Source organism: Chamaea fasciata, unplaced genomic scaffold, assembly GCF_029207755.1.
Source record: "Chamaea fasciata isolate MVZ Bird 193981 ecotype frontalis unplaced genomic scaffold, bChaFas1.0.hap1 SCAF_12, whole genome shotgun sequence".
Lineage (NCBI taxonomy): Eukaryota > Metazoa > Chordata > Aves > Passeriformes > Sylviidae > Chamaea > Chamaea fasciata.
Genome location: NW_027094097.1, coordinates 17,878,131 through 17,890,403, shown reverse-complemented (window position 1 = coordinate 17,890,403; position 12,273 = coordinate 17,878,131). Strand labels below are relative to the sequence as shown.

General features: G+C 43.4%; 1 protein-coding gene across 1 annotated transcript in view; it reads left to right on the top strand.

The window, feature by feature from the left end:
- SLC7A10 (solute carrier family 7 member 10) overlaps positions 1–4,655 on the top strand; it is a 39,278-nt gene extending 34,623 nt beyond the window's left edge. The window contains exons 9-11 of the mRNA XM_066194385.1: positions 2,748–2,897; positions 3,152–3,329; positions 4,355–4,655. Coding sequence (XP_066050482.1) covers positions 2,748–2,897; positions 3,152–3,329; positions 4,355–4,479 — 453 coding nt within the window. The 3' untranslated portion in view covers positions 4,480–4,655. The remainder of the gene's footprint in view (positions 1–2,747; positions 2,898–3,151; positions 3,330–4,354) is intronic.
- The last annotated feature ends 7,618 nt before the right edge of the window (positions 4,656–12,273 follow it).

Genomic DNA, 12,273 nt, shown 5'->3' with positions numbered 1-12,273 from the left:
AGCAAGCTGCCTGTGGAGCTGACTGATCCGTGCCACACCATCCCCCCCCCTTGAATCACAGTGCAAATCACAGAATGAGTCTGGCATATCAATTCATCATTTGAAGGTGTTTTAACGCAGCTCAGTGCACATCAAATGCTTCCAGGAAATATTTATTTCTAAACAAATAGAAAGATAATAATAGTGTAGTGTAGGCAGCTACAACAGCAAACGGGGCCACACTTCAGGCAAATCTAATTAATACATCAGGCTCCTTTTCTCCTCCATTGAATCACACCTAGCTCTCTGCATGGAGAGATGTTTGTAAGCTAAATGTAAAATTCAGACTGCAGTTTTTTTGCAAGATGGTGGGGAGCAGCTGGCCCCCCTGCCAGCCATGTGGCCATGGCCAGGCCATCTGGAGGGCAGCACCCCTCTTCAGCCACGAGCCACTGGGGGTGACACCCACGCTGGGAGAACATCTGACACACCAGCATCACCCACACGTGGAATCTTGCCACTCCAAGTGATGCCTTGGGAAGGCTGACCTGGAACACAGACTGGGCAGAGCGAGAGAATAAAGCAGATAGTTATTGAAAGGCCTTTAAGGGTACAGCTTGGGCAGGACAGGAGCCTGGCCAGGGCTACACCCAAGGTGGAGCCAAAATGGTCCCAAAATGGCTCACTGGTCACAAGGTCTCACAGTTTTATAAGTTTTGGTTCATTTGCATGTTGGGGTTTAATTGTCCCATCACAGCTTCAGGTAGTGAGGTCCCATCCTTCTTGTTTTCTCTCTTCAGTCCACCCTTGTTTGTGGTTTTGGGCTTGAAAGTTGTACCTGTTGTCCTTGGTATTCAGCAGGAAAAGATTTTTTTTTGTCTCCCTGCTCTGTGCAGAGCTGAGTGGCACTTAATATGAGGCTCAGAACTGCACCCCTGGGCAGCACAGAATCTGAAATACATGAAAACTAAAACTTAAGGCATCATTTCCCCCGTTTAGAGGCTTGACAAGGCCTTTTCCTTGTTGAGTGTCTGTTCTAAATATCTACTAATAATAGGTATTCAATAACAGAAAAGTATCTAACCATAGTAAACAACTAACAATAATAAACATCTAACAACAGATAAATATCTAATAGTACATAAGTATCTAACACCAGATAAATATCTAGTCACTGCAAACCCTCAGTGGCAGAAGAGATTTGTACACACACATGGCACAGTGCACACTTCAGGGGAGAGAAGAGACTACGTTATATGACAGCATACAAGGTGGTGTCCAAATTTAAATCCATTTTGTGGTGCGACAGTCCAAGGTGTTGAAATCCCCCAGCCAAGCCTGCAAGGCTTTGAAAAGGGGAACAGAGGGACCAAGAGGGTGTTTGGTTGTAGTGGGACTCAGTTCCTGGTGCTGGAGGTGCAGAAACCTTCCCTCCTGGGAGGAATTTACTATCGAAACACCGAATTAAGAAAAAAGGGAGATAAGCACAAAGAGAGCCTGGATCAACACAAACCAAAATCTTGAGCACTCTCTGGAGTGCTCACTGGACAGGTATTTTGTGCAGGTGAGTGCTCAGCTGCTGTGACACCAGAGTGGAGTGGGGGGCTCAAGGAGCAGTGCCCCGGCCCCCAGGTCAGCTCTCCTGGGTCTACAGGATTGATGCCGCTTTGCTGGTCCTAAAATCACAAGCTAGACACAGTTAGATGACAGAAAGGGTTTACCTTTATAAGAATCCTTGGGTGCACAACTCGCTAGGTGGAAAGTGACAAAGATGCACACATAACATAAAGTGCAGGCAATTTTTATATGTTTAGAAAATTAGCATAACTGACAAGAATCCCCAATTAGAGGCATAAATGATGAGGTAACTCCCCCTCTCAGCTCAACCCTTCCTGAATCCTCCCCCCTCCCCACTTAGACAGGAACTAAACTTTCTTAATGAAAATGCGTCTCAGAGAGCTAGTTTCAACCTTGGCTTCCCAGATAATCTAAATTTGGACCCCCAGCTTGAAGCCATTAGGGAATTTATTTTGACTTTCTGTCTAATAGAGTAGGCAAAAAGCTAGCTACAACTACTATAATAGGCTACAGCACCACAAATGTATGTCTGCAGAATACAGAGAGCATATAAAAGCAAAAAAGGTGAAAACCAAATGAGTATCAGTAGAAAGCAAACACAGAGTTCAAAAAAAGCAAGCAAAAAGCATGGAAATTTCCACCATCCATCTGCCAGTCTCCAAACATTAGTAATGCTCATAAGATTGATGATGCTGATCAGCTGTGACATGAGCCAGCAGGAGAAAGGGCAAACCTCTAATTCTTTGTAATATACAGGGCACCTGCAACAACATAGTGCCTGAAACACAACGTGTTAAGTCTAGGAAACCCTTTCACCTGGAGTCCTCACCACAAGGTTCAACAGCTTTTAAAACCCTGAACAGGAAAAGGTGGAGTGGGGGCTTTGCCAGCCTTCCCAGCCCTAGCCATGGGCAGCAGAGACACCTCTGCCAGCACCCGGGGTATTTATAAACAGACCCTCAGGTCTCTGGCTTCAGCATGCCCAGAATCACCCTAAAAAACCATTTAGCCCCAGCCCAGCTGGCACAGCTCAGGGATAAGGAACAGAACCACAGGAGGCAGCACAAGCCCGGCAGGTGCCATAAACAAAAGGATTTGTGATGCCTTAATGGGATTTTTGCTTGGTTTTGTTGTTTTGAAGCTACCTTTTCTAGTAACGGCTGAAGAAGGCTGTGCTCCTCTCTTTGCAGTGTTTGGCCACACTTATCATCATGCTTGTTGGAGACACATACACGCTAATCAACTACGTGTCCTTTATTAACTACCTCTGCTATGGAGTGACAATTATGGGCCTGATTGTTTTACGCTGGAAGAAACCCAAAATCTTCAGACCTATCAAGGTGACACTGTTACAGCTAAATTCCTTGGTTGCAATAGTGATGGCAAAGGGTGGGATGGGAGCACCTTCCAAACCACGTCCCAAGTGCCATTAGTGTCAAAGGAGGATGCACAGGCAGATGTCTTGTGAACTTGTTGGGATGGGCAGAGGGAAGGAGGACACAACCCGGGGGGGCTGAAGCTGCAGCCCAGCACAACCAGTCAGCCACTGCTGTTGCTCTGCACAGTCGTGCTCTGCTCTGCTCTCTCCTGCTAGGTGAACCTCCTCATCCCCATCACTTACCTGGCGTTTTGGGCATTTCTGCTGATCTTCAGCTTGTACTCTGAGCCCATCGTCTGTGGGGTCGGACTAATTATCATTTTGACCGGAGTGCCAGTGTTTTTCCTCGGAGTCTACTGGAGAAATAAACCAAAGTGTGTAAATAGGCTAATAGGTAAGCCAGCACTATGTGCCTCCCTGCCCTCCCTGCTTAAACTGACACACAGGCACCAAGAGCAGCCAGGAAACTGCCTGTATGAGGCTGGCCACCACTCTCAGCCATGGGCAGCCCCTGGGCACAAGGTGGCCGGGCAGTGCTTTTCTTTGGGCAGATGTTTTGCTCACTCCTGGGTACATTTGCCTCCTCTCATGCCTTTGCACCCCATCCACTCGGCTTGCTCCCAGCAGCCTGTCCTGTGGCAAACACACCAGGGTGTCACTTACACACACAGGGATTAAATGAGCAATCACAACGGGACTGAGGAGTTTGTCTGACCTTTGCCCACTTCCGCTGCACCACCAGCACTGTGCACCAAGCCCTGTGTGACATGAAGCACTATCTCAGACTCAAAAGTTTCTTATTAAGCCTTACATTATCCCTCACAGAGAATCAAAACTGCAAACACTTTCATGTTTTGGTTGTATTTGATTTTTAATCACTTTGCTCCAAGGTGAGGGCTTTCAGACAAGCACATTGCAGCCCTCTGCTCTCACTGGAGGGTCTCCCTCAGCTGCAGTTGGCTCTGCTGCCAGCAGCTCCCCAAGGCCAGCAGTCACTGCAGCCAGGCTGACACAGTACAGGAGGGCTGGCAGCCATCCCATCCCATCCCATCCCATCCCATCCCATCCCATCCCATCCCATCCCATCCCATCCCATCCCATCCCATCCCATCCCATCCCATCCCACCCCACCCCACCCCACCCCTATCAGCCTGCCATGGACGGCACTGGCAGCTCTGTGAGGGGCTGGGGAAAGGTTTCCCTAAATCTGTCCCATCTTAATTTGCCCCTGCTTCACAAACACTCTGATCACTGAGCTGGAGTGGGAAAGGTTGGAGGGGGAAGGCAGCGGGGCAGCAGGGCTGTGCAGCCTCCTGCCCACGTGGCATTCATTCATTGCCCCAGCATCAAATACTTGTTCAGTAGAGCTCAAGCATCTCCCCTAACCACACATTAACCTGTGTCATTTGCTCCTCACAGAGTCCGTGACGTGCTGGGGGCAGAAGCTGTGTTTTGTGGTGTACCCTCAGTGTGGAAGCGTTGAGGAGGAGGCCTCCTCAGCCCACTCCTGGCGCCTGGTGAACGAGGCAGCAGTGAGGAAATAACAACAGCGTGGCCTTTGGGGCTGAAGTGGCTTCTTGTTTACATGCTGATTTTTGAAAAAAAGTTTTTCTGGAAAAAAAAAAATTGTTTTAGAGCACCAATAGTGAAGCCCATTAAATGAGCTACATCCTTTATGGCCTCTGTAGCTTTTAGTTATTCCCTAAGGAAAAAAAAAAGAAAAAAGGAGAAAAAAAAAAGAAATAAAATGTAAAATAAGGCGCTGGTTGGTTGGGGTTTTTTCTGGCAGCGTTCTTGCTCAGCAGGGGAAAGCAGCACAGACACAGCTCTGGAATACTGATTTCAGTCACCATAAGGGTCCACCAGAGACATACAAATTTAAGCATTTCCAAACTAGGGCAGTTCCCAACACAAAATCCAAGTACAGAAATCAAGAGAAAGCAAGGAGACCTCTTGCTGTCCCTGGGTGGGGTGAATGCCCACGTCACAGGAGGCATCAAAGTTACATCCAAAAGATCAGTCCTTCACACACCTGGAGGAGCAGAGCATCTCCAGTGCAGCCAGGGCAGGGTGACTGCACTGAGCACAGAGCACAGAGTAACAGCTACAACACCAACAACCATCTGCACCCTTCCAGCACCATTTTGTGACAGAGAAAAAAAGATACAGAAGTAGTGATCTAAATCCCAAGTATCCCAGTTCTGGAGTGATCTAAATCCCAAGTATCTGAGTTTTGTAGCACTGTTGTAAAGGTGGAGGAGGGTTCCTGCATCCCAATGGGATGGGGCTCACTGCACCACCCAGGAACTCCAGCATGAAGCCCAGCACAATCCAGGCGCCAGCTGGGGAGGATGGAGACATGGAGAGGTTTGCAGTGGGCTCAGCAGTGCAACTCAAAGGAAACACAGGAAAGGACCCTGATGTTCCTCCTGTCCACTGACATGTCAGGTGGTGTGACATTGCTTCAGAGAGCTATTCCCCATTTCAGCTGTGCTCGACCAAGTAACAAGCCTAAATCACTCACACATCAGATGCTCCCTTAGAAAGTGTTTTGCATATTTTATTTTTGCCATACATTAGGAAAAGAATCTCATTCGTGCACTTAATTAATATATAGAGATTTGCTGCTGTAGCAATATGGCCACTTTCACACCAGGGAATCTTCTGAAAATGCAGAATATGAGAGCAGCTCTGAGCTACTATTCTTTCACAGTATTTGAAAACAAAACCTATCACATTCAGTAGCCTTGGTAACAGCCATCTGAATGTAATTTTAAAATTATCTTCCCATGGCCCTGGCACAAAAATTACAGATTCATTTTTTTCTTAGTTAATTATTCAAAAATACTTTTGTATCACAAAATAATAATAATAATAATAATAATAATAATAATAATAATAATAATAATAATAATTCTATTAATATCTCCAAACTTTCATACGGTAGACATTGAAAACCCCACAGCTTACATTCCTCTCTTTGTATAAAGCTGTTAACTATAAGAGATTAGAATATATATATTTAGCTAGAGAAAAAAAGTGTGGCTTTGTGTGTCTATATGCACACATGTAAAGAAATATTCCACATTTTAAATAACAGTGTATGAATATATCGTTTGCTAATGGAAATCATAAATCTTCAGCTTGCTTTTAAACAAAAGTTCAGAGCAGACCTCCCTGTGGCTAAGCAGCACCTGAACCTTTAACTAATGCCAGAGGCTCTCATGACTACGTCTCCTTATCCATAGCTCAAAATCCACTTTCTGAGGTGTAATTTCCAACAGTTTGATTCTTTCAATACCTTTACTAGCCAGTGGGAAAACTAAATGCATTACAGCAGAATCAGAAATACTGATTGCTTTCAGAACTGCTAAGTTTTGGCATGAGTTTATTTTTGCTTGTTTAAGCAATTAAGGTATGGAAATCAGCCAGCAAGGAAACTTTGCAGCTCTTGAGACAAGTCTGTATGGTAATGAGAAAGGTAATAGTAATAAGTAAATAGTAATAGTAGAAATGCTGCAATAGCTACCAAGGCTATTCTTGCCTGTTATATAAGGAAATAAAAAGCAAAATTAAGGAACAAATTCCTCATAATTGGTAATTGAGTTTGGCTCAAGTTTTCCCTGATTATACTGACATGCTTTAAAAGTAACAACATTTGGCCTTAAATCAGAAGGCTTAATTTAGAACAGGATGATTTACTAGACCTCATCTCTGAATTACATACCAATAACCAAAGAGTGTTTCACAGCGTTTCATTTTTAGGAACAGCTTCATCTCTGCTCCCAGCATCACATACATTAAAGGCTTTGCAAAGGTTAGTGCTCAATGTGTAGAACTTCTAACCATAGGAATCAATGTACAAAATTAGAAATATAAATTCATATGCATATGAAATATGAAAATGAAATTGACTGAGTGTGCTGCTAAATTCACATGAAATTTAGCAGCACACTCAATCCACGAGATTGATCCTAAAGACAAAACAAATAGCCCCAAAGGAGACATAATTACTAGTATTTTAAAGCCCATTGAACAACAAAACCTTGAAACAGCTGACACTATCAGCATGTTGAGAGTACTGTGATACTTGATACAGAAAGGCAAGCTGTGTCCAACAGAAAGGAGTTTGAATAAAGCTTGAATAGCAATGCAATACTATATAACAGTATTATGTGCTATTATATTTACGTAGCAGAAAGTATTAGAGGCTGTAATGCAGAAAAATACTCTGTGGAGTTCACCTGTAAGTCAGCCTAAGGCAAAGTCAATAAAAAATGGATTGGATTATTCTTACCTGATTTATCACAGGACTGAAAAAAGCAGCAAGAGATCTGTCACCACTGTGCTCCATGCTTTGCAAGACAGAAGTGGAGAAGATAAAATTCCAGTTGAGTGGGCACTGTTGGGAAGCACAGAGAGAATGAGGCAGATGTACTTCTGCTGGCTTGGCCACCTTCAAGCGTTTTCAAAAACTTGATAAAGGAATTGATTGTTTTCCATTCACGTTAGTACATAAACTAGAAGGGTTTGATCTCGGCAGGATCAAGGGATGAGACTGACAGAATCACAGAATATTCTGAGTTGGAAGGGACCCACAGGCAACATCAAATCCAGCTCTTAGGAAATTGGCCCATATGGGGATTGACCTTGGGTCCAGCACCACGCTGTTTCAGTTCAGAGCCTCTCTCCAGCCCAAGAACGACAGACGAGTCCCTGTGTAGTTAATAAAACATTTGACTTGGAAGCGTCTTTACAAAACACGTATCCAAGAATACGCAGACATGATTTCATTACTCCTCCATCACTTCTGAAAGCACAAGCCCTGATGCAGCCATCAGCCCCAGGACGGGGGCTGGCGGCCCAGGGGAGCAGCACCCCTGCCTGGCCAGGTGCTGCGGTGGGCTGGGGAGCCCAGGACAGAGCCACTGCCACAGCCAACTCCACACGAGCTCATGCTGTGAGAGAAACCTGCTGAAGAGCTGAAGTTAAACAAAGTCATTCATCTTCAAAGGAAAGACAACAAATGAACAACCAACCAGCCCCCAACAGACATGCTGCCCCATGCTTCATATTTGGAGGCCTTTGTCAAAGTATTTCTCACATTTCACTTACTGTTAAACCCTGGAAAAAAATAATTAGGTTTCCAGCCCCTTTGTACCAAAAACCAAATCAGAAATTGCTAGCAGTTCCTGCTAGCAGGAATTTCCTCCAGAAATTGCTAGCAATTCACCTGCTGAGGAGATCTATGACAGACACTGAAAGAAAAAACAAAGGGTGAACTTTGCTCAGAATTTGTCGTTTCCTAAAGCTTTAGAGTTCAGAGAGTTGTGTCCTGTCTCCATCTCCAGCTGTGAGTACAGGCAAACCAAACTCTGCTTTTTAAACCTCCTCTCCTTAGGCCATGACTCCTCTCACCAGTACTCTTATCTTCAAGGAGAAACTTCTGCACTTGGAAAATGGAAAAGGAAAATCCAAGAAAAAGGATATAAAGTAAGAAGATGCTGAGGCCAAAACCAAATTTATCTTAAAATCCTCCAGTAAGACACAGTGATAGAAGGGAGGGAGATCCAGAAGGCATCATAGAGCAGGGAACACACAGAATGAAAGGGAATCAAATGTAAACCTCCAGGACTCACCTCAGCCTTGGTAACCATTTAATCCCTGCAGCCAAGAACACAAGAGCCAGAATCTGAAGGGGGAGGAACAGCTCACTGAAATGTTTGCTAGGGTGACAGGGTGACAGGCTGACAAAGGACAGGACACGAGGTTTGCTGCCTGCAAGGTTCAGGTTCAGACTGCTATTTGTACTGGGAGATTAAAACTCAACTTCCAGCCAAGCCCAAAAACCTGAAATAAGCAAAAGCAGTTTTTCCTCTCTGAGAAAGTACCCAATTCCCTTCAGGCTTCACAAGTTTGCCCTCTGGTTTGTTGTAAGACGGATCTATTGTACTGCACAGGCTGTCAGAAGACCCACAAACACTCAGGTGTCGTTTACTACTCCATTTCCATTTCATGAGTTATTCTCATTTCAGCCTCACATCAGGGTATGGTGGTATGGTTTGAAACACAAATGCTTCTGCACTAGAGCTGAATGAGCAGGGCAGGGCAAGGCAAAAGCAAAAGCAAAAGCAAAGCAAAAAGCAAAGCAAAGCCTTTCTGATGGGTAGAAGTTGTTATTATCCCTCTGCATCAAGCTGGGTCCTTCCATCCTTCATGGCTACAGATAAATCTGGGCTCACCATGAAGTCCGTCCAATTCTCTTCCATACAGATAAAGATTTCCAAGCCTGCAGAACACAGTCAACACAAAATAACTCACCCCTCACCTTCTTCTGAAAAAGAGCAGGACAGAGCCAGCAGTACCTCAAAGAGATGGGGAAGGAGAAACATCAGCAAAACAAGCACTGGCCTCAGAAATGGGAGAGGCTGTACTTCAGAATTCTTTTTTAACCACCCTAACAGTCATACACTTCAGGGCTTCTTTTTTTTAGCTGGGATATGTGCATACATTAAAGGCAGCTGTATACAACAGTGAATCTCCTAGTACCAAGATTTCACATCTATTATTTAAAAAGTGATATCCCTTCAACCAGATTCAGCTACCAGAAAAAGCAGATGATAAAAAAAACCCAGAGATACAAAACCAAACCAAAATACACCCCCTCTGCCCCCCAAAATCACGTCAACACATTGAGTCATGGGTTGACACGTAAGAGTCTGAGTCAAACTGAGACCGTGGGAGTGCAGTACAGTTCGGGAATCCACAAGCTTAGGTGTTAAGAGTGACAGTCAGAAACCCACAGGCACTGAGCAGGTGAAATTTTATTAAAAATTAAGAGATCCAAAGCAAGGCAAAGTACGACGCCCAGCATCTTTCTTGCTTAGTACCTTGCTCGGTGCAGGAAGCAGCAGCAGACACTGCTAAACATGACGCCATGCCTGCATCACATGCCTGCACACACACTATGGCAAAATGGTGTAAATAATATAAACAACACAAACTAAAAACAAACAAAAAAGCCAAAAAGCAGAGAAGAAAACTAGAGAACAAATACATTTAAGGGATGCTGTAGAGTAACAGACAAGCTGTGAGGTACCACAATTTCTATCAGAAATATTCTCTGTTTTAATAGCAGAAGAGAAAATATTAATGGCATCACTGTTCCCCTTTATGCTGCCTATGAGCTTGTGTTCTTTCTAAACCAGTAGGTATTCTTCCCTATTCAGAGGGTTTTCTTGGAAAGGGGTTTTCTTAGAAGGTGGGTTTTTTTGGCTTGTTTCGAATGGGGAATTCTCTATCTTAAAAAACCAAAACCAACCAACCAACCACTTTGTTTCCTGCCTACAAAAATCTTTAAAGAGTGCAGAAAAACACTGAAGTAACAAAAATTTTAACAAGTTTACTAGCTGATTAACTTAAGGTTGTATAGTCTTTAAAGTGTTGTATTTTCACTTTTTTCCTTTTTTTTTTTCTAATTTTGAGAACTTCTGAATACAAGGAAGGAGGCAGTTTACATGAACCAGAACTGAGGTGCCTTCAAGGATGGGCGATTCCCTGTTTAATACTTACAAGAGACGCAGAAGGGCAGACATACACTAAGGCAGACTTCGTGATTTAGGCAGGGGTTGACATTCCAGGGCACTGCAATGCACCTCATTGTGCTCGCAGTGCCAACACAGAGATTTCTTCTGTAAAATTAACAGTGAATCTGTGGCTCTTCCCTTCCAAGGGGTGAACCAGGAGAGAAAACCACCCTGCAGAAGTCAGTGCTTACAAAGAGCACCAGGCTTGTATTTCTCACTGATGCAAAGCTGTATAGTCCAGTAATGAGGGTGTGAACACTTCTGTATGCTTCAACATCAAATTGTCACTAACCTGGACATTTTTTTAAGTTTCTAAAAGTAAAACCTTCTTAGTGAAATTTTCACTGAGTTACCAAATGAATCAGTACACAAAATATGTATGATAGACGTAAGAAATAATGTGAACTTACACATCTTAAAACAGTGTTAGCTGTTCAGCACTCCCAAGTACATATTTCAACTTTATGAGCCTTGTGATGGTGATGGTTTAAGGCATGGCATGATCAGCATTATTTCATTGTAGAAATATTTTTCTGTAACAGAAATAACTACACATGTATTTCTAAGGTCCTTCATACACACACAACATAAACCTTTAATCTTTCTCCTAACTATACTTAACTACCTTACACATACAAGTCTGTGGATTTAAAATTACTTGTAGACAAACAAACAAACCCCACTAAAACCTGTAGCCTTTGATGGAAACAACCACTCTGGCAGTGCAATGACTACAGTACATGGCCTTGCAAAGGCAGGACGTACCCAAAATGTTTACAAATGCTAGGAAAGCAAGATCTCTTTCGAACCTGCATTTTCTTTGATGAAATGAGTTCTGATCACAGAAGAACCTGGAAAAAATTATTGAGCAGTATTTATTTAATGGAACTACAACTCCTGTTATGCATTTTGCCACAAGCCCTTCCTGGTATTACTGCCCTTAAGAATTTGAATCTTCTAACTCTGGAATGCACACTATGAAACCGATCTGCAAGAGAAGAGGAAAAAAAAAATCACTTCTATTTAATTCTTCCATATTACATTTCAGTTGGCCAAAGTCCTATTCCTTGTTTTTTTTCAAGGCAAACCCCCAAAAGGAGTGAAAAATCCAGGGCAAAAGGCAGCCCATTTAAAGGAAAAAACCCCTCTGACACTTTGATGTAAACTTAACTGTTCACTGCAGAAATCTGTTTGCCTTTACAGCCAGGAAAGTCCTGTGAGCAGCAGAACTCAGGTCCACAGATGCCACAGACCCCAATTTCACAAGTTCAGTTAATAACTCTGGACAACTTGAATTCCTACAACAACAAACAGGTTTTGGAGCACTTGGATGTTTACAGAGCAGCCACATCAACTTCCTTTTAACTCCTTTATAAAGCATTTTTGTTTGTCACTGTCTCAGGGGGAATGGAAGCAGAGCTCTTGTTAGAGTAGGGAGAGTCTGGCCACCACCTCAGCCACCACAACAGGACCAAGCTATCACACAGCAGAGCTCTGTCATTCTGCAGGGACTCCTCATTAAGCAAGGCCACCTTCTTACAGGTAAATATAACTTGCTTACTTTTACTTACACTGTAAAAAACCAAAAAGGCACCAGTTTACATTTAACTGTGTACAATCTACACAGTGTCAGCTTTAAAACGCCACTGACGTATTTCAGTTCTTCAAAGAAAAAAAAAACAAATAAAAATAAAAAAGCAAAATAACATTCTCTAAAAGGAAAACATAAATCACTGGCTTATACATCTGCAC